Here is a 22,949-nt window from a genome sequence, read left to right as displayed (position 1 = left end):
TTATGCATCACTTCAAAATTACAGAGGAATAACTGCACTCAATCGGCCTGTGCTCCGAATCCTAATCAGCTGTTAGACTTCGTGCCAAGTAACGATTCGGAATAGCTTTGTTCCAATCATTGTGTAAAAGACTCAGGACCAAACAAAGTCATTGTACAAATGTCTTCCCCCTTTCAGTCATTAGTTGTTGGTCACTTTAACTGCTCGCTATCAGGCCTCAGTGAATCTGTGTTTGTTAGGGTTTTAATAAGCTGGAATTCCCTGAACAAACACAGAGGTCAAATGGCTCTCCTTTCCCTCTTTCACTGCAGGGTCAGTTTTGTTTGTTTGTTTGAAGGGTCCTTAACACGGAATTAGACACAGAGACACATCAGCCTAATTCTGGATTAGGGAGTCTCAGTTAACCCAAAAGGTCCCAGATTGGCATTCTGTTGCTTCTAAAGCTTTGGAAGTCCCTAACGTTAACTGTGTTTCTGGTCACAAGTGGAACAATGAGTGATGATGATTAACAAAAAATGGGTTGTTGTGTCATTTTGTTGAGTTTTGTTAAGTGGCGGCATTCAGTGTGCAACTTCCTAACCAATACGTTTTTAATAACAGGGACAAGCACGTAGCAAGGACACGACCACGACGCATCAGACTTAAAGCAAAAGTCGAATATTTGGTGCTAAAAATGAAAAATAAACAGCTCTATTAACATGTGCAGTGCATTTTGTTGTGACAGCTGAATTTCCTTATTCCTGCTACTGCTGGTCATCTAAAATTAACTTTTACCTTGCAGGACGCTAGTAAACATCACCCCCCCATGCAAAAAAATTGCATTTTATGTTGTGTAGTGGCAGATTGTGGTTGTTCTGGTACATCTTGTTCTTTGCACTCTGTGGTTGTGTTGGTTTATTATTGTCTGTTTTTGTGATATTGTTGTGATGTTATGTAACTTGTTCTCTGGTGATTTTTTTAAAAGAAAAAAAAATTAAAAACAAATGCAGGCCTACATGAGACTTCCTGAATACATAAAGCTGAGGTAGATAACAACTATACTTGTGGAGCATAAGAGGTGCTCCGTGGTGGAAAGACTGCTTCTTGATGGGGCAGGAGAGGAAATGCATTCTGCAGTTTGGTTATTATCATGATGGTGTTCAGCTTTCAGAGATTGAAATGCAAACTGTGGAGACATGGGTGGAAGACATGTACACAGCTCTTTCGTCCGGGCCGGCGGAGACGTGGGCTGAGGGTGTTAAGTGATGCATCATGAATGACTGACAGCAGGACAGCACTGTAGCCGGTCTTTTCCTGCCTAGTGAGCAGCTAATGGTGTAGAGAGCACATCCCAGTGGGGGAGACAAACACTGTGGCCCTGCTATCATGCCAGATGTGCTGTCAGCTCTGTATTGTCGGCAACAACAAAGCACACACCAGGCTTAGTCCTCGTAGGGCATTCGCATTCAGAGTGAGGTGCCCCGCCATTAACGTTTCTACAGCTTGTGTCTACCCGCCTACTCTCGACAATATAAAACTGTCATTTGCTCTTATATTCAGCATTTAAGGCTCATTTTTAAGAAAACCCTGTCAGTGGAAATGCCACAATTCTGTGTTTTTGTGCAGTTTACCCCATTTGAGAAATGTACAAGGAACCGGTGTAAGAGTCTTGACAGACTGTAGCAGATTGGTGCATTAGTATCAAGAAAAAGACACTTAATTGTCTCCAGTGTGTTGATTTGTATTGAAAACTGGCTAAATTAACAACTTTTCACACCTGATTTAATTTCGCAGTAAAATTGCACCCAGTCACGCATAATGAGAATGAGCTGGCACATACAGTACAGACTGACATAGAGCACACAGACAAGACACACCCAAGAACACACACAAAGAAGCACAAATACTGACACACACACCCTCCCCCATTTCTGCAGGAGACCATCTGCCCTCAGCAGCAGCCACACAATGCCCAGATCAGAGGAGTCCACTAATGAGCAAGACTTTTCTGCTGTTAAAAATTCATCTGCTGCTTCTTGCTGTCAAACAACCAACAGCGTCTGCAACCACGCTGCAGCTGTGACAGCAAACCACAGTTCATCTGAGGACTCTCGTCTGTTTGTCTCCATAGCACCAGCTCGACACTGTAGTGCTGATCGCTGAATCACCTGTGCCCTTTTCATAAAAGTAACACATCACAGAGGTCAGCTCCTCACCAGCTAAGACAAGAAAAGAAGTTACGTAAGAGTTCATGACAAAGCACTCTGCAGAAGTGCCGGCAAGAAAGAACTGGTGTTTTGACACAGTCTGACGCCAGCGCGGCAGCACGAGGAGACGAAAACAAGCCTCTCGGCAGCAGTTGATAGTTCATCTTTTAAAAAATCTCATGCAACCTCAGATGAGGGAAGCTCAACTCGGGCAGAATACGGCTACCGCAGTGTCTCATGATCCATGGCAGAGCGGGGGTGGTGGTGTGGGAGGTTATTGATCTCACTGTGGACATCTGTGGCATCTATCAGGAGGGCTGTCAGTCGTGAGAGAGGGGAAGTGAGGGCAGAGTGGAGTGGTTTATGTGCTTACGTGTGGTGGAACAGACAACAAAAGCAAGACAAACAGGTTCACTAAAAGTTCACCCTGTTTCCCTACCCGTCCAGCGTAGGCAACTTGTTTGTGTCGCTCTTTGTCCTATTTATTTTTCTCTGTCTCTGCGCACCTCTATCTCGCTTCCTCCGTCTTTCCATATTGAACAACAAGAGTTATGGCCTCTTGGAGGTAAAAAGGAGGTAACAGCATGTTAAAAAGAAAAAAGAAAAAAGCATCAGATAAGGTGTACATCTGTGACTATCATTTAATTATCAAACCTGTGTAAAAGCAGCTTGCATGGGCCAAAATTCACAGACGATGCCAACAAGATGAAGATAGTTGACACTTTTTTGGAGGTGCAGCCAACTATGTGTATTTCCAAGAGATTTTGTCCAAAAGTTTGCCTGAAGTGAAAAAGATTATCAGATTATGTGAAAAAGAAAATGTAGTAACATCGTCTGATGGGTTTGAGATAGAATCACAAATGTTTCGAGAGCCGCGTCTTACAGGAAAGAACAGCACATTGTTAAAGGACAGAAGAGGGACGGAATTGAGATGGAGGTATGCATGGCATCAGCAAATGTAAAATACAATCTCTTAAAAACCTGATTTATGACACCTCCCTGCCTACAAAGCTGACGTGCTATCATTAACTTTGTAGGTGGAATAGTAAAGCCCTGCAGACGATTTAGAAACTTGATGATGGAAGAAACGATCTCTCTCAACCTATTATGATGGCAGCCAGCCGCTGGGCATTCAGACACTGTAAATTAATCACGGGGGGCTGAGAAGAGAAGAGTCCATAAGAAAAAGTTGCTGTGTGTAATGCCGGGAAAGGAAAAGTTACAACGCAGTAGGTGTTGCATGAGTCACCATTACCGGAGCCGTGTCGGAGACCACAGACAAAGATGTGTGAGTAAGACTAATAATAAGTCTGTACAACGTAAAGGTGAGTGGGATCAGGTTGCAGGTGCAGGAGAAAGTCTCATGCCTCATGTTTACCTTTGCTTTTCATGCCATTGACACCTGTGATTACATACGTGGCATAAGATCCTGTTTAAGATGAACTGCTTACATGATGAAGAGGGATTAAATCCCCATGCTAACATAAATAAAACCCAGTAATATCCCTTATTTCCAATTCAGGTGTAATGAAAAAACCACAGCCTTGTCTCTGTTAATATTAGCAAAGCACCATTTCAACAAAACCTGTTTTAAAGGAATGAGTTAACATTTTGGTAACTGTTTTGTCCTGAAAGATAAATGAGGAGATCAATACCTCTCTCATATCTGTGCCTCAGTCGTGGAGTTTAAAGTGCAGTATATGGTTCATTTTTGATTCTACTTCCTGCTTCACTTTCAACAATGGTGACTGAAACATTTGACGAGAGGTACAAATGCTTGTGCCTTCAAATCTCCTCAGTCAATCTTTGTTCGGTGTGTTCCATCTTTATATGATCTAAAACAATCAGTTTGATAACTGCGGAGATGGAGAAGCAGCCGGAAATACTGAAGCTACTACCAAGTGGACCAGTCAGAGCTCTTGTGCTCTTCTTCGCCGTGACACGTAGTTACATTTCTGAGGAGGTGCACGTCAGGCTACAGCGTTAGGGTCTGGACTGTCGCCGTAAACTGCACATAAGGCCCAGGAAGATTATCTTATCTATAGCATAAATATTAGAGGCATGGGGAAAGTTAAAGCCTGGTGCTCTTCAAAGATTCGACATAATCCCCCAGCAACTGTCAAGCAAAACAATTAGCATGTCCTACACTGTGACAGCAGTGAGAGTGGACACTTTGGGGCCAAATAATGAGATTAAACCTGTTATAACGCTCTGCAAGTCAAGGGGAGATGACAATTTAGGTGTTTATTCTCTGGAACAACTTCCATATTATCTCTGACACAAGAAATCTCTTATAGCTAATTAAAATGCACAAACAAAGAAGGACAGGTATAGTTTGACTGGATGTTTTCTGTGAGCTGTGGTGCAGAAATGCCAAAGAAGAAAACAAGGAGCTTTAACACTTTTCTTCCTGTCTGCTTTAGGACATGGAACCTTTACTTGTGCCTTTGCATTCACTTGAGGCCGATCGCTTTTGATCAGATTCTTAAAATATCCCGTTTTTGTTTTTTCACACATGTAAACATCACGTCCCGATTTCAGAAACCTGGATTTACCCTTATCCCGGTTTTAAGAATCCAGATCACGCTTGCTGAAAGAAGTAGCTATGCTTATGCATGTCTTGCTGACTACTAGCTTCAGCCAATCGATGTAAGAGGAACACAAATAATGGTGGCAGTAAAAGAGTGTCACTTCTGGAGAGAAAGGCCCCCATTAACAACATTATGTTACCACACACCACAGGACACCCTCAGAATGTCGATTCTCTGATGAGTCAGAACAGTTTTGGTGGTACAAGGGAGACCTAACAATATTAGGAGGGTGGTCATAATGTTATATTATTATCCTCAGTATTTATCATTCATTCATTGCTGGTTTGTCTTGTAAACCCCACAGTTGTCTATTCAAACCGCACCCAGTATTCAGTAACTGACTCGTATTTGTCCTGCACACAGCGGCATTAATAGCCAGCTTTCTCTGTGATCAAAACTTCAGTAAGCCTCATAACAGGGACACTGGTGTGCATGTAAACACAATCAAGGGATTTAGAAGACACTGCTCTCCCAAAGTCCCATGGTCCAGCAACAAACAGCAGTCAAACAGGTGTTCTTGAGCGACTGCTTTGTCGTGTTGATTTGCATTTGCCGTTAATACAATGTCTGAGTTTTGTGTGGAAACATATTGGTAATAAAAAAAAGCCTGATGTCACATGCCATCTTATTTTCAGAGAGGACATGGAAAGGTTCTGGTGAAGGGAAACAGGAACTAATGTTTTTGTTTGTTTCACAGCTGGGTGTGACTGAAGTGCCATGTCTACAGTTTTTCCAATGAAAGTAGCCACAAGTATAAGCACAAGACCCAAAGTCATATGACATGTGGGGTATTTAAAAAACGATATCGTCATCTCAGAAGTCCAGCTGAAGGTACTTGTTTCAGCAGATTTTAGACAAAGACGCTCCACATATTCAAAACAGCCTTATCTCCTCGGCAGCCTGCCCGTGCATCTGCTAATATACACTATATTACCAAAAGTATTCGCTCACCTGCCTTTACTCATTCTATGAACTGAAGTGCCATCCCATTCCTAACTCATAGAATTCAATATGATGTCGGTCCACCTTTTGCAGCTATTACAGCTTCAACTCTTCTGGGAAGACTGTCCACAAGGTTGAGGAGAGTGTTTATAGGAATTTTTGACCATTCTTCCAAAAGCGCATTGGTGAGGTCACACACTGATGTTGGTCGAGAAGGCCTGGCTCTCAGTCTCCGCTCTAATTCATCCCAAAGGTGTTCTATCGGGTTCAGGTCAGGACTCTGTGCAGGCAAGTCAAGTTCATCCACACCAGACTCTGTCATCCACGTCTTTATGGACCTTGCTTTGTGCACTGGTGCACAGTCATGTTGGAAGAGGAAGGGGCCCGCTCCAAACTGTTTCCACAAGGTTGGGAGCATGGAATTGTCCAAAATGTTTTGGTATCCTGAAGCATTCAATGTTCCTTTCACTGGAACTAAGGGGCCAAGCCCAGCTCCTGAAAAACAACCCCATACCATAATTCCTCCTCCACCAAATTTCACAGTTGGCACAATGCAATCTGAAATGTACCGTTCTCCTGGCAACCTCCAAACCCAGACTCGTCCATCAGATTGCCAGATGGTAAAGCGTGATTCATCACTCCAGAGAACGCGTCTCCACTGCTCTAGAGGCCAGTGGCGGCGTGCTTTACACCATTGCATCCGACGCCTTGCATTGCACTTGGTGATGTGTGGCTTGGCTGCAGCTGCTCGGCCATGGAAACCCATTCCATGAAGCTCTCTGCGTACTGTACTTGGGCTAATCTGAAGGTCACATGAAGTTTGTAGCTCTGTAGCAATTGACTGTGCAGAAAGTCGGCGACCTCTTTGCACTATGCGCTTCAGCATCCGCTGACCCCTCTCCGTCACTTTACGTGGCCTACCACTTCATGGCTGAGTTGCTGTTTTTCCCAAACGCTTCCATTTTGTTATAATAGAGCTGACAGTTGACTGTGGAATATTTAGGAGCGAGGAAATTTCACGACTGGATTTGTTGCACAAGTGGCATCCTATGACAGTTCCACGCTGGAATTCACTGAGCTCCTGAGAGCGGCCCATTCTTTCACAAATGTCTTGTTTCACAGTCTGCATGCCTGAGTGCTTGAATTTATACACCTGGGGCCAGGCCAAGTGATTAGAACATCTGATTCTGATCATTTGAATGGGTGAGCGAATACTTTTGGTAATATAGTGTATATGTCAAAGTCATCTCATTTTGTCAGATAACATATAAAACCAGACGGAAAGCTCCCAAGAGGGATGGGGGCCCTCTGTAATTCTATTACCCTGTGCACACACACAAAAACACACACATCAGTCCAAGACATAAGCAGCTAGAGGATGCCACAGAGGGTAGTTCTTACAGATCCAAAGCTGCCCTGAAGGCAAGAGGCCCATGATGGATCACACATTGATTTGATTTGAAGTGAGTGTGAAAGCCGGCGTCCGTGCCCTCTGCCAGAGAGGTGAACCATGATTGAGCAATGGCTGTCCAGAGGGTTCACTCAGGAAACTGTAAGTGGACAGGCTGGACCCTCTGCTAACAATCACCTTTTGTACAAATCTGCTGGAAATTGATTGTTGATTCACGGAGTGGAAGGAAAAAGCGGATTCCAGCTGCCAACTGTTTCTCCACACCGTCTCTGATCCGTCGCTGCTTGGAGACACAAACGTTAACAACACTTGACTATTACCGCGTCATACATTTAGTCACTAAATGTTCAACTTTTTGTTTTTAGAGTTGATTCATGCTGTGTGAGCATGCTCCAGGCCGTACCTGCGTTTCTGCTGTTTCACCATCGATAAAAATTCTGCTCCTGGGTGGTTTTCTTGTCTGAACTGTTCTCCACCTACACGCAGTGATGAACCATGGCGTCAAAGTGAAATCAAGATCAAAACTGTTTGCAGTCATGGAAGAAGAATTCAGACCAGTTTCTTATAAAGAATACAAATGTATTGAGGTATCAAACAGATGTACATTGTCATATATAAAGCTCTTTAATGCTGGTCCATGTGAAGGTAAGATTAGCTTCACATGGACCAGCATTAAAGAGCTATATATATCTTAAATGAAAAGCAAGCAAGCATCCCTCAGACGTGTAGGGATGTAGAACTGTCCACTCATCTACCAGTTCATTGGGTACACTAATTAAAATGAACGCATTCTAATACAACAGCCCTGCACTAAAACTTAGCTTCATTCAGCATTTGTTTCAAATAACTTAGAAAACTGTTCAACCATGTATTCATGTTGGAGGCTGTGGTTTGTATTACTATTGAATTGTCCTGTGTTTTTCACTTTTCCAGTTTAACTGCTCCACAAACGACATCCTCCAAAATGATAATCATACAGTTGAATCTTTCTAACACTGTTTCAGCATAAACTTAACATTAGAACAGCCATGAGGGGAGATTTGATGCAGGACTGTTACATTACAATGAATTTGTTTTCAATAGTGTACCTAACAAACTGATAAATGAAAATGGTGCATTAAAAAATGTGCAGTGAAAAGACACAGTAGCTCACACGTGTTTATTGTTACTCTCAGTTTCCACAACAACCCTCAACCACTTAGCAAAAGCTTTTACATTTCCGAGGTACACTTGAGGGAAACCCCAGCGGTGTACTGGAACCCATGTGCTTCGCACCTGCAATTTGTCAAAAAGAAAAGCAGAAAAGAACAGAAAGAAAAACTAAAAGTTTACGAGAAGAGAATCAGGTGCAAGAATAGTCTCTGTGCAGTTTTGATTGACAGACGAGCGCCGCGGTGGAGCACAAACACCCCAGCAGAGAGTGCTCAGCAACGAGAGATGGAGACTAAATTAAAAAAAAAAAAAAAAAACTTCAAGGGCTGCCATGAGGAACAAGGTTAACGGTCGGTGTGCAATAAACACTTGAAAATACACAAGGTTTATCTAGGTACAAGACAAAAGCAAACAGTGAATCACAGCAAGACGCCGTTCCCTCACCATCATACAGATGTTGTTAATGATAAAGCTTTACTGACGCCCCTCATAATGACGCATTCTGCCACCTGCCTGGGGGCTGTCCTCTCTGGCCAACTGCAGCTCAAAGCAAATATCTAAGAGTCTTGCTGCTTGACAGATAATAATCAGTCTAAACAATGCGAGTTCAGAGGAGCTTGCTCCCACCTGAGGTCTGAAAACCCCTCTGTCTGTCCCCAGAAAGGCAGCGCTTTATCACATCCTGCTCTTCAAGCTCTCCGTGCTGACCTGCCGCTGATAATTCATTAATGGATGTTTCCTGCTGCATTGTCTGTCGGAAGCGAGGGTGTTTTGACCAAATATGCCGGCCAGGGCCCGAGGGGGTGCCATGCGATAATTTCAAGAAGCATAAAGCGAGCAAGCAGCAGTTTTCCAGGAGAAATAAGACTGAAAACAAACAGTAAAACAAACAGCACCTGTCATATCCTGATCAATAGCCTTCCTGTGGGAGTGCAGTGCTATTGCTATGCTGACAGAGCAGTGCCCATCCCTATATCCTGTCATAAACAATTCCAAAGCGCGGCCCTGCTAAATAATCAAAGTCAGAGGACCGGATGCTGGCCTGAGCACGGCAAATCCAGATGTATTATTTACTCCACATCTTTGTTTACACAAAAACACAATAATCCTCACAGATTTGGGGGTGGTGGGGGATATTGGAAAGGCAAGACTCTGTATCAGCGGAGGGATCTACAGTCTTTAGAAAAGAAAAGAATTCAATTGTGCTGAGAAAATAAACCCAAAGGCAGACAAAGGGCCTCTGGTCCCAGGCGAGCGCCTTTAGGATTCAACCGAAGAGTTGGCTCGAGGAGGAAATTCTATCACAGAGCAAAGGGAGCACCACGGGTTGGTTTGGTTGGCTATGGATCCTGATATTTTCTTTAATTCACATGGGGCACTCCCTGTCTGCCTCGATACAAACATGAGCAGAAACAATGCAAGGCTCCCCTCAATGGCTTTATGGTTGCTCCTCTCTCTCACATAAGACATTTCAGACTGAGTGCTTTTCTTTGTTTTCACCTCCTCAGCATGGCTACTAACACAATGAGTGTACCTGTGTTTACTCCAGGTAAAACAGAAAGTTGGCACATAATTTGAGTTGCCTCACAAAAGGCTTCAGTTTGATGAGTTGTCTGTGATTAACCCGTGTGACTCATCAACGGTGAGCGGAAAAACAAAATTTGGAGTTTCACCACCTGCTGCCCTGACCTGGAGACCGTAGGAAGAGGAAAATAAAACAACTATTTGTTTTCTGTTGGCTCCAGGCGCTCAGCGTAGACGGTGTCATTTTTCAGACAAGGAGGCACCACAGGGGCGGCAAAGCATCCCCCTGGCCGAGGCTGATATATGTCCCTCCATCGGTGCTTTGTTCTGGTCTGGCGCTGGACGCTCGCTCCAGACCAGCGCGCGTAATGTCACCCATCACAAGGAAGCCCCTGACAAGGATGCACATCTACACAAATCCAGCTTGTCAGTTTTCCATCACTGGGTTTAAATAATGAATGAAGGCTGTCTTCTTGTGCTGAGTGGTGCTATAAATCAGCACTAAAAGCAAGCTGCCAAAGGCGATAGGTTTTTACGCGCATAGCCTCTCTGGAAAGGTTAAAATGGTCCGTTTAAAAAAAAAAACAATCCTACGCTGAGGGGCAATGCCTAAGCTTTGTTGTGTTTAGTCTGGTTGCTACGCAGCAGATTATGATGAGTAATTAAATAATAACAGTTGCTTCATTTGTTTTTCAGTGACACTTTCCTAGTTTTTAATGAACTAATACAGCAAGCTGATTTAATAAAAAAATGAATGTCGCCTCAATTGGGGAAGAGCATAAAAATCTTCTAAGTTTCAACTAAATAAATAAAAGAGTGTAGGAGGCCCAAAACTATGTGCTGACCAATGTTTCAGAGATAAACTGCTGACGTGTAATTTCGAATGATTCTCCTTCAAACTCCTTTGATGTCAGCAGCACTGGAAAGAGAGGCGGTCTGGCTTGGCAGCAGGTTTATTCCCCTTTTCCCTCCTCTGGTCACTCGACTCTGGAAAGCTTATCTACTGTCATCTGTCCTATTGTTCCTGTTATCTGAGGTGATCAGGGCTGAGCCGAGCTTCTGTTCGCATTTGATTCCCCTCTGCCATGCACATGGGCCAGATGGAGGCCCTCCACCTGCAGAGAGCCTGAAAGAGCACTCACTGTGATCTTCTGTCATATACAAATGCAGCAGAGGGATCTCCCAGTGTCTGGAGAAAATAGTAACTCGGGGAACTCTTTTGGAAAGTGATTTAAATTCCCACCATGACAGGCCTCTTGTGTGCTGAGACAGTGACAGTTATATAGCCTTGTTTCTTTGAGAGCCTGCTAACATCTAAACTGTCATGCAAATAAACCCCTTGATTGCTGTATAATGTACTGTATGCTCATGACAGATAAACTCCATGAGGCGTTGGAGGCCAGCGATTTTAATATGGTTGCAAGCCAAAACCACAGTGGAGACGTTGGTGTAAAAGGAAAAGGAACCCTGGTTGCATTTATCATGGACTCACAGAGTACACCCTTCCTATGCAACAACTCGCCCCGTTTCTCAAGCAGCCATGTGACTCGCTTTGGATCTGTGCCACTTGTGGATATATCTCTCCCCTGCCTGCTCGAGGGCAGTGTCACCAGCTTCAGTTTTTAGTGGTTCATGCCCTTGTGTCTAATTCTGCAGGGACTCCATGTCAGAACAGGCAGCAGCAGGATTTCCGTTAATCAGCGTGAAAATATTCCGAGGTATTAAAAAAAATTGCCTGCTCCAAGTTGTCGCCCACCTGCGTTGTCAGTGTAGTGGCTGAAGAGTAAAAAAAAAAAAAGAAAATAAGTCACCCAGGCCTCACGCTGACACTGGGGCACTTGTGTTTTGCTGTCCTGCTGCGACCCCAAATTAATTTTACCGCTACAGCCAGACTGATGAATGTATTTTTAACTTACTGTGAACCCTCAGACGCAGATATTTAAGGACTTCGAAATCCATGGGGATCCAGACTCTTTCTTTAAATGTGTGCAGAGACAGTTTTGTTCAAATTAGTTCACGTGTTATTCTTTTATGATAAAAATAATTTGTACAGAGTTCAGATGGATGTCAGTGGCACTTCATTCATTCATTCATTCATCTTCTGTACCCGCTTATTCCTGTTAAGGGTCGTGGGGGTCTGCTGGAGCCTATCCCAGCTGTCATCGGGCAAAAGGCGGGGGTACACCCTGGACAGGTCGCCAGTCTATCGCAGGGCCAACATAGAGAGACAGACAACCATTCACACGCAATGTGCAATCTCCAATTAACCTAAAGAGCATGTCTTTGGACGATGGGAGGAAGCTGGAGTACCCCGGAGAGAACCCACGCAGACACAGGGAGAACATGCAAACTCCACACAGAAAGGCCCAGTTGGCCCATGGATTCGAACCCGGGACCTTCTCGCTGTGAGGCATCAGTGCTAACCACCTCGCCACTGTGCCGTCAGTGGCACTTTAGAAGTTAAATTCTGTGGGGAAAAAAAGCTCTGCATGCAACTGGATAGTCGATCAGAGACATTTTGTTGTAAACAAATTCAGCTCCACGGCGTTCAGATGCTGTTACTCTTCTGTCCATCACTGCATGAAATCGAAACGATTTGATTGGCCCAGCAGATCTTTGCAGGAGCATAATCAGTTTCCAGTGGAGTGATTCCAGAGCAAACTGAAGTTGGTCCGGCATCCATCGATTTCTTAACTCAGACATAAAGTTGTTATGGAAAAGTTCACTAAAATCCAGAGGATAGCTGCTTCAGTTTTCAATTTAAATTGTGTAATATTAAACCTTGTTTTCCTGCACACCCTTGCATTTCACTCTGAATTCACCAAGGTACCGTAACCTTGACTGAGGTCAAGGAAGGAGCTTTTCCAACACTTGCAACCCGACAGCAAAGTAGGAAGTTTAAGAGGGTGCCGTCCAAAGATAAGGAGCCAGCTTTGTCTTTAAAGTGCCCCTATTGTTCAATTCAAGCTCTTTCTTCAAAAACAAATACAGCGAGTCAGTAAGCCCGGATGCTTTTACAAATATTTTATTTTTTTCTTCGATGTGGAAACGTAATCATTAATATCTCCTTGCGCCAACAAAACTATTTCCTCCGGCAGCGACAGCTCGAAGAATGAAGAAAATACTGAGGTTACAGACACGTCTGCTTGCATGGTTAAAGTCTCGTGCGAAATCTGTTGTGTATTAAGAGTATCTTTTTTTTTCTGCTGTCATGTTTCGCTCAGATAGGCCTGATGTGTCTTGTCTTGACACAAGACAGAACCCAAACAAAGGCACAGAGAGCGTGAAGGATGAACCTCTCATCTTGGCTGAGGGCCGCCCCCCCCCCCCCCCCCCCAACTCCACCGCCTCCGCAACCAGCCATCTCTCCTTGAACAGACACTTTGACCGTAGAAGAGACAGAGAAAAACAAGAACACCCTGATAGGGCATTGGCTGATAGATAGATAAAGAAGTTATGCATTCCAATGTGAATAATGAACACAGGTATGCACAGACATGCAGGGGAGCATTCTGATCATCTTAAATCAGATCGGTTCTTCATTAAGACATAACATTTATGCCACAAAATAGATGAAATACTTATTAAGGATAATGCACATAACTCTGACAGTGGGAATAAATGTGAAGGTAGGAATGTGATCTGATAAACCCAAGAGTTTTCTAATAAATAATGGATTTCTCTGCCACTTCAAGTTAAACTGACAGTAAAAGCACCTCTACAAACATCGCAATGTAAAAAAATCTTTTCTCTCCCTCTTTTAAACCCACATTTATGAGTGTGATGTGCATTTGTAAGCACAAACACTTTGCATGTACTCCACTGAAATACACTTAGAGCACGTTTCAGAGCTCAGACAAGAGATTAAAGGCATTTGAGTTTCTCAAATCCTTTTGCGCACTTATGGGCGACACCCAAAGTCAGCTTCAAAAACAAAGGCTGGATGTTATTTTCTGTGCAGTGATTTTAAAAAACTTGAAGGTGATATTTGAGCAGAGCTATCATTATGAAAAATTATCTCGTGCCGACTTGCCGAGGGGAGCCGGGATGAGTTGCAACTGGAGGGCTGGTGTTGACTGAACAGCGCTGCTCATTCTTCTCTTTATCTCTCTGGCATTCTTCTGCCTCATTTCAATAGCCATTCTTCACCCAGAGAGCCCCCTTCGCTGCCGTTCACACTTCTTGTGATTTGTATTCTAAGTAGCTCACAGATCTTTTGTATTCCCGGGCCGATAGCAATCTGAATCCTCACGCTGACATGGAGGGCTGCAGTTATCCTCCTGCAGCCAAAAAGAAAAAAAAAAGGTCTCATTTATTATGTGGAGTGAAACCTGTCGTGTTGAAATACTACGCAGTGATAAACTCCATGTACACACAGACTCCGCAAATGATGAAAAGGTGAATTGCAAAAGTGGGCTGATTGCATTGCGCTGGCTTTGTTGGATTTTATTTGCCAGAGCTGCAAGAGAGAGCAGATTCAGTACAGATTTAGTTATGTATTTGTGTGTTAGGTGTGCAATAATTAAAAAAGCATTACCAATTTTAACAAATACAGTGCAAAATAAAGGCAAAAACCTTTTTCACCCATCATTTCTCTTTGAGTTATGACCCATGCACTCATATGCCCTCTTAATAACAATGAACATGTAATAGTACAATATTATTGTGGAATTTCTTTAGTTAATTTGCAACCATGTGAAAACTTTTTTCTCGCAAATGTATGGAAGTATGTGACGCCAAAGCGATCCAATGTCATTTCAAAGGCACCACAACTCGCGTCATTGGAGTCTTGGGGAATCCGAATGAATTTTTGCAGCTTTTAAGAGAAGTGCACAAACGCTTCAGAAGAACTGCATCTGAACACTTGCTTCAAAAAAAGTGAGTCAGTGGAATTCCCCTCTGTAATGAAAGCGATTTGGCCAGTGTAAAAAAAAAATAAAACGCTTTGCATTTGATTCAGCACACACAGATGAAATCTAGGAGTTCTGCTTGCAGACAGATAACAGAACAACTGTGTGTCTGAATGGCGTTGATAAGAGCGTCATACCAATACAGTGGCCTTTCTCTGAGCTGCATATTCCCCCCTGATTCCTCTCCTCAGGAGTCCTGCTGCAGGGGGATCTGAGGACGACAAAGACGTGGGATTAATCTACTTTGATAACACACAGAACATATATTTATCACTTTCCTTTATAACCAGTGGCACATGATTAACTTGTCTGCAAATCTGGCTGACTATTAGATTATTAATTAATGTTGAATTAAAGCAACTATCACTCATTTTGTTAAACTTATAGATTTGGTAATCAGGCACAATCAACTGTTTATCAGTAAAGCTCATGTGGTTGTGAAATGAAAATGAAAATGCAAGTGTTTTTGTCACACCAGGGGATTTTAGACATACGACATTAGATGGAATGAAAGGGAGAAACCGTACAGTTTCTTTTTCAGATCTTCTGTAAAAAAAAAAAAGAAAAAAGAAAAAACACATATTACACATATTTTGCATTTTAGATTTTATGATGCAGTTCTACCAAGGAAATAGAGTGGAACAGCCCCAAAACAAATGGCAGGATTTTTTATGATTCAGTTGTGTTTCTAAACTTCCTCATTTTAACACGGCCGTTATACTCCTAATTATTTATGTTACAGAACCTAAATCATACTGACATACCACCAGTATCCACACGATATAAATATTCATAATCCCCTTTTTAACACAACAGGGCGTTATCAGTGACGCAGATCCACTTTTTTTAACCTGTCGCTGTTCTCAAATATCAAAAACCTGAAGTAGTATTTGCATGCCACATGCAGCATATTCAGTTTCAAACAACCGCCAGCTCACTGTGAGGGGAGGGCGCGGAGTTTCGTGTGGCCTGGCCCTGTCGTCATTACCTAAACCGAAATCCGAGAGGGCTGGCAGAGTCGTGAGAGAATTAATGTTCTACATACTGCGGCTGAAAAGCTGTTTGATGGAAATCGCACGTTATATAGGGTGTGTGGGTCTTTTTGAATCCACCGGGGTGTCATTTAGCACTTGGTGGCACAGACATAACAGCTCTCGAGGAGTGACCGAGTATGTATGAAGGTGAGGACAGAATTCAGCCCTCCGCTGATGAAAACTGTCATCAGGTGCAGTTATAAAGTGATTTGTGGAAAGAAATATAAGGCGGGGAGGAGGCCCAGAACATCAAATCCAAATGTCACTTTTAACTTGAGGATTGAGGAGGGAATTGCAAAGCGTGTGGCTGAAAAGCTGATGATATTTTACATGAAAAGCTTGTGTAATCCTAAAATTGCTCTCGTTTTCTTTTCTTCTTCTTCTATTATACTTCTATAATGGCCCTATTATTACAGTAATGCTCTATTGCAACGTAACAATGTTTGCACTATTGTGGTTTTCTCTAAAAGGTATCACATAATGAGCCATGTTCTTTATTGGAAAACTTTTTGTTTCACAATAAAAGCAATATAAAGAAAGCAGCATTACCAGAACAAAAAAACAGACATTAAATTTTAAGTCATCCAAGATAACTTACTTTTTTCTATTTTTTTTCTATTTAAAAAAAAAAAAAAAAAAAAAAAAACCTCTAACAGACGGCGCTCTATTGAACAAAGTTACACAAACTGACGCCCACATCACAGGCTCAGTAGTTATATAGTCAATCCGTTTTTGGAGAGTGGTGCGTAGAGCGGCTCCTCCCTCCGCGGGGGAGGGGTTAAGTCACGGCAGTTATTTATGGAGTTGTTGCCCCTCAGTCAAACAACTGATCACCCGGCTTCACACGCAAACACACGCTCACCGGTCCCAACGTGACTTTACAACGAGTAACGGGTAAACATGGAGGTGAGTCTGATATATTTTTTTTTCCTAACCTGGTCTGGGACCAGCTGTGTGGGTTTTTGCATGAGGACATTTATCTGTTTAGTTTATAATAGTTTTCCTCTTGTGTTTATAGTCATTGTGCTTCTACTGTTTAAAAGATTATATAGATTCAAAGACTCAATTAGCAACTCGGAGAAAAATACTAATTTAAAGGCAAAGTTAGCAGAATTTGGAAAATTTGAATAATTTAGTTTTTTGATGTTAATTATTTTTATTTTTTTTCCCCTTCCAGTACGAATATGTGTTTGACGGTTTTCTCGAAAACAGTACTGACATGCCAGAGGGGTCCGGAGACTTTGACCTGAATTACCTGGAGCCATGTGGCAGATCCCTCAGCAACGACTTCAACAAGATCTTCCTGCCTACGGTTTACGGAATAATATTTGTTCTGGGGATAATTGGCAATGGATTAGTCGTTATTGTCATGGGCTACCAGAAGAAGGTCAAAACCATGACGGACAAGTACCGGCTCCACCTCTCCGTTGCTGACCTTCTCTTTGTCATCACACTCCCCTTCTGGGCTGTGGATGCAGCCAGAAACTGGTACTTTGGCGAGTTCCTCTGCGTGTCTGTGCACATGATCTACACAGTCAACCTGTACAGCAGCGTGTTGATCCTGGCATTCATCAGTCTAGACCGGTACCTGGCAGTCGTACGAGCCACAAACAGTCAAGCCACGAGGAAGCTGCTTGCGAGCAGAGTGATCTATGTGGGTGTGTGGCTGCCTGCAGCTGTACTCACTGTACCTGACCTGGTGTTTGCCAGGGTGCAGAATATCGGCTCCTCATTCATCACAAATGGAAGCATGGAGACAGGTGTCTCCAAGACGATCTGCCAGCGTTCCTATCCTGTGGAAACCTATCTCACATGGACAGTTGTGTTTCGCTTCCAGCACATTCTGGTGGGATTCATCCTGCCGGGCCTGGTCATCCTCATCTGCTACTGCATCATCATCGCCAAGCTGTCTCAGGGCGCCAAGGGCCAGACACTGAAGAAGAAAGCTCTGAAGACCACAGTCATCCTCATCCTGTGTTTTTTCTCCTGCTGGCTGCCCTACTGTGTTGGCATCTTTTTGGACACCCTCATGATGCTGAACGTGGTCTCCCCGTCTTGTGAGCTGCAACATTCGGTGGAGAAGTGGATTTCAATCACTGAGGCTCTGGCCTACTTTCACTGCTGCCTAAATCCCATCCTGTACGCTTTCCTGGGAGTTAAGTTTAAGAAATCTGCCAGGAGTGCACTAACAGCCAGCAGCAGATCAAGTCAGAAAGCGACCCTCATGACAAAGAAGCGAGGTCCAATTTCATCCGTGTCAACGGAATCCGAGTCTTCGAGTGTTTTGTCAAGTTAACCAACGGCCCACCTCAGAGTCAGAGACTGGACACTCTCAGAAGAGAGGGAAACTAAGCTTTAATTTCAAAGAACTTACTACATTTTGTACATATGTACAAAGAAGAGTTTTTATACTTTTCCACTTGTTTGCCTTGATAACTGCAGTTGTGTGTCTTGTGAGAATTTTTGTTGCAGTTATTGACATTTTTTTTTTTGTTTTCTTTGTTTTTGTTTGCTCCTCAAAGTAGATTGTGTCCTCAGGCTGTGCCTCGTTTCCATTCATTCAGCTTTACACTCTAGATCCATTATTTCTGTTTTCATCTTAACAGTCTGTGATGCTTTATCAAATCTCGGGTACACAATGCCCTTGTCTGTTTTCAGGAATGGTAGCTGCTTTTGTAAACCTGTACATAGTTTGTAGCATTTGTTTGTTCGCACTTAAGTCGTGTGATTATCTGAAAGCTGTTATTTATTGCCTGTCATTCCCACTGGAAGTTTGCATACTAAAGAAACTGCAAGCTGCTTTTTTATTACAGTTTTTGTATTTTGTTTTTAATGTAAAAATAAAAGAATCAATGCTTCTCATAAACGTTGTGTGGTGTGCCTTTTCACCAGCTCCACCTCCCCTCAGGGGGTGGGTGTGTTTGTGTGCGAGCCTGTGCGCTGGGGGTAGGGGGATGGGGGGGAGTGTCTCCTAACACAAATGTCACCACCTGAACCGGCTGAGAAGCAGGAGGACTGAGCAGACAGGCCCTGTAATTGCAAGAACATCTGTGCACTTTTACATCTTAGGCAGCCATCTCACAAAAGCTCAAATCTTCAGTCATAATTAGCACCCATATGGGTCCTTAACAAAGAAAATAGCATGCTAAGTTGACCTTTGACTTATTCTCTTTCTTCTCAGTTTGCAAGATATACTGCTTTCTTTATGTTTGGCTTGTAAACAAGTTTTATCCTCATTCGGATCCTAGAATGGGTCAGTGGGTCAACATGGCCACCCTGACTCACAAAACTAAAATAATGGCATTCATAACTGGGTTCTTTTAGGCTGAATATGCAAATAGGCAGACATATATCACTGACAATAAACTACCAGTTACATGGTGACAAGATAAGACATAAAAATGACACGTTTTAAATCCATACCAACATCAATCTTTCTGTGGCTTCTTTTATCTGCTGTGCATTCTAGAGATTTAATCTGGGTGGGCTGGTGACAGAAGGCGATGTTCAAGTTGGAGACCAAAGGATGGGGAAAACAATAGATGTCAAGGAGAATGGAGCCATCAAATGGCTGCTGTGCAATGCAACGCTGGCATTCATTCAGAAACTCCAGTGGAGTTGCATTTCCATTTCTTTACATTTAAAAAAAGAAGGTGTGAAGTGCTCCCATCAAGGCACAAGGTTAATGGATGGTTAAGGCCACTGGTCTCTCACAGTGAAACAGGACAAAACAAGGAGGGCTTTTTTCAGTTGGAAATGTAGCTAAATGATGCAGAATTAGCATAAAAAGAGTTTGGCTGCCCTCAGTCTGTGGGATCTCTGAATCACCCTTTGCTGTGCTCCTTTATCAACCGTTTCCTTCATCTGCTTTCCTTGTCGTAGAACTGGGATCATAACAACTACCTGGTGTGTGCATACCACGGTTACACATTGTTATAATATCAGATATTGTCCCTTGCATGGTGAAAAACCTCAGAAAAGGGAACTCAACAGTCAAGAATGTGACAGTGCACAGCCCTACATCAATCACTTTGATGCAACCCTAACCCCAAAAAACATAACTTCACCACCATAAAAAAAGGTTTCTTTGTTCTTCTTCTGACTGACTAATCTGCACACTTGAGCGCATCAATTTTAAGCACTCGACCCAACTCACTTGGGAGCAAAAATGTGTGCCTCTCATTAATTATTAAAGCCATTATTCTCTGTGCGATGAGGAATTAAATGTGTTGATCGACACCACACAACTCAGCTGCTGGGTCTTCTGCGCTACCAATTTTTAGAAGTGTTTATTTTACATAAACAAAGCCTCTCTTGTGTGATTATAATGATACCGTGGCCACCATGTCTCACAAAACATAAATATCTTCATCCTGTGAAATGTAGCATCAATCCAGCCTTTCTGACGTCCAATATACATCAGTTAAAACAAACTTGTTCCAGCAGTGAAAAGTTTTTGTTTGATTTACTGGGTTAAAGGGCAAAGCTGTTGAAATAGGCAGGAAATTGTCTTTTCTGGTGATTCATTATCTCTGTGCATCTCAGTGCTACGTTTCTCACGTGGACTTCAGTTTGCATCGTTCCTCATGTAACTGTTGTCGCTGTTGATAATTAAAATCATGAGTGACAGGACCAGTAAGTGCAGAAATACTTTTAAAGTGCAGCTGCAAACTACAGATGAAAATAACACATATACAACAGGCTACTTTGGGGTTGTGACATGCTCCATTAAAGGTTATGTTGTTTTGGTTGGAAAGTGAGCAGCAGGAAGGCTGCTTCCTGCATCAGGAGCTCCTGTGGCCAACAGCCTGGGAAAAGCTTTGATGACACCCCCACTGTATTCAAACCACCATCTCTCGCTGTGCTTGGCCGTTCCTGCAAAGGTCACTGGATACCTGGGTGCACTTAGTGCACTCAGCCAAGGGCGTGAAAGTAATTTCACGGAGAGTGTCACTTTTAGTTCACGTGGATGTGTAAAACAGCCCACACATAGTGGTCACTTATATGGTGGGCTACATTCTTTAGTTTTGTTAAACTTTTAAAGGTAATCATATTATATCTCATTAATGTAATAGTCATGACTATAGAGAAGACTTCAACTGTTTTACAGCAATGAAGGGTCAACTAAACGTTTTAGACCACACGGACAACAATTTGTTTAATCTAAGGCGAGTGTATGTTTCAGTTCATATCTAGCTTCCCTCAAGTGGCAATTCAAGGAAAACTGTTGAAAACAACCACATATAAGTACACATAATATGCACAGTATCAAAAAGACTAAGCACACAATGGCAGAAGAGCCCAGTCCACAGATGGCAAAAAGACAAGGCACAAAGTCACCAGTCTGTACAGCAAAGTGACCATGTTGTGTTGTTATTAGAAACAATGAAATACACACAAAATACTTAAAAAAAAAAAAAAAAAAAAAAAAAAAAACTCCCTATACATAGGCTGCATGCTGGTCAGCATCATTTATTATTTATTATGATCCTTCATCAAAACAGACGCTACACTTATAGCTTATTCACATGCTGTCTGGACATACTGTATGTGAGCTGTCTTCATTCATTGTTTTGTTTTGTTATATATTTATGTTTTGTTGTTATATTTTCCACAACTAGAATTTCTAATGCTACAATTCACCACAGAATTACTCCAATTTATAGCAGCGTACATTTTTGTATTTAGTGTAATGTCTGTGCCCTGCGATGGACTGGCGACCTGTCCAGGGCGTACCCCTCCCCTCGCCTGATGACAGCTGGGATAGGCTCCAGCCCCCCCCCCCCCCCCCGCGACCCTTCACAGGAACAAGCGGTTACAGAAGATGAATGAATGAATGAGTAATTCCTGTCTGGCAAATACTGTATAACTGAGCCGGAACCATAGTGTACTTCATTTCTAGTCGGACTCCCGAGCGTCCGGTATTTCGTGCTGCGTCAAAACAGGTCCTTCCTTCCGGTGCCCGTCCATGCTCTGAACAGCTGATGTGGTGCTTCTCCCTGTCAAACAGTCGCGAAGTATTTTCTCCTAATTATCCAAGAACATAACTCGACATGACTAAAGAGGAAGTCCAGGGGTAAGAACGGCGTGAAAGTTGTGTCCGCTGTAACTCACGTCTCTGCAGGATGATAGTGCTAACTCGGATAGCGGCTAGCTAGCATTGCCTTAACATGCAGAAGATTGCATCATCTGAAAGTTTAACTAAATACGCCATAAAGTTCAGTATCTGTGAACAAAACATTTGAATGTTAGCAACATAAAATTGTACATATGATGAGGCCAAAAATTTCTGGCTAATAGCGTTTGAGGCGATAATGTCACATTGTTAAGTCTAATCTGTTCATGTTGATGTAGTCTAAAAAGTGATAAGATTCAGATATAAGGTGACAGGATGTCCTACAAGTCCTTTGAGGGTCTCTGGAGAATTTAGGGTATTGCAATTAGGTTGAACTAATTCAGCTTACAGTGTGCTGCAGCATTCAAAGCAGGAATTAAATCATTTCAGGTGGTGTGTTTGAACAGATGGCAAACTGAAATCTGATTCAGAGAACATACTTAAGTTGTATTCTTCCTCACTCTTATTGTTTTGCAACATAAAACATACAATTTCACTCAGTTTTATTACACAAATTTACAAATCTCTACCTGTCTGGTCCTGTTTAAAGACATTCCTCTGCTGTCAGTTTTCCCTCTGGTTATAAACTGCCTTTAAATTGGAGTTAAGGCAGGAGGGATCGTTTTGTGTGTCTAATAAGTTAAAGTTACCTCAGTGCATTGTAAAATGAACTAAAAAGCAGCACATTGTAATGGAATTAATAAGCCCGCAGTAAATATTACAGTGCTTAAAATGTTAATTTTTGTGTTGAGATTACCACTTGTGTTAGTGCTGCAGTTCTACAAATGAACTAAGGTATAATACAGGGTCTTTACTTGTAATATTTCTTTCCACAATTAGGAAATAGTGAAAATATTTAAAACGCCCCACCATACACTGATCATACATAACATTATGACCACTTTCCTGATATTGTGTAGGTCTCCCTTGTGCCTTCAAAATGCTTCTCACTCATCAGAGAATGGACATGGGCCTTCTGAGGGTGTCCTGTGGTGTCTGGCAACAGAATGTTGTTAGTGGGGGCCTTTGGGTCCTATGGGTTGAGGAGAGGGGCCTCTGTGGATCATCCCACAGATGCTTGATC

General features: G+C 42.6%; 2 protein-coding genes across 2 annotated transcripts in view; both read left to right on the top strand.

Annotated features, from left to right (window-relative positions):
- The first annotated feature begins 16,578 nt into the window (after positions 1-16,578).
- On the top strand, positions 16,579-18,610 carry cxcr4b (chemokine (C-X-C motif), receptor 4b). Its single transcript, XM_084545427.1, has 2 exons — positions 16,579-16,656; positions 16,928-18,610. Exons 1-2 carry the CDS (start codon positions 16,651-16,653, stop codon positions 18,044-18,046), a joined length of 1,125 nt encoding a protein of 374 aa, XP_084401553.1. The 5' UTR covers positions 16,579-16,650; the 3' UTR covers positions 18,047-18,610.
- A 3,061-nt stretch (positions 18,611-21,671) lies between these two features.
- Positions 21,672-22,949, top strand: part of dars1 (aspartyl-tRNA synthetase 1) — a 28,484-nt gene continuing 27,206 nt past the window's right edge. The window contains exon 1 of the mRNA XM_084545392.1: positions 21,672-21,826. Within this exon, the coding sequence (XP_084401518.1) occupies positions 21,804-21,826 (23 nt within the window). The 5' untranslated portion in view covers positions 21,672-21,803. The remainder of the gene's footprint in view (positions 21,827-22,949) is intronic.

This window comes from Chelon labrosus (assembly GCF_963514085.1).
Source record: "Chelon labrosus genome assembly, chromosome: 5".
In the NCBI taxonomy this organism is placed as follows: domain Eukaryota; kingdom Metazoa; phylum Chordata; class Actinopteri; order Mugiliformes; family Mugilidae; genus Chelon; species Chelon labrosus.
This window is presented reverse-complemented; position numbering and strand designations above follow the sequence as displayed.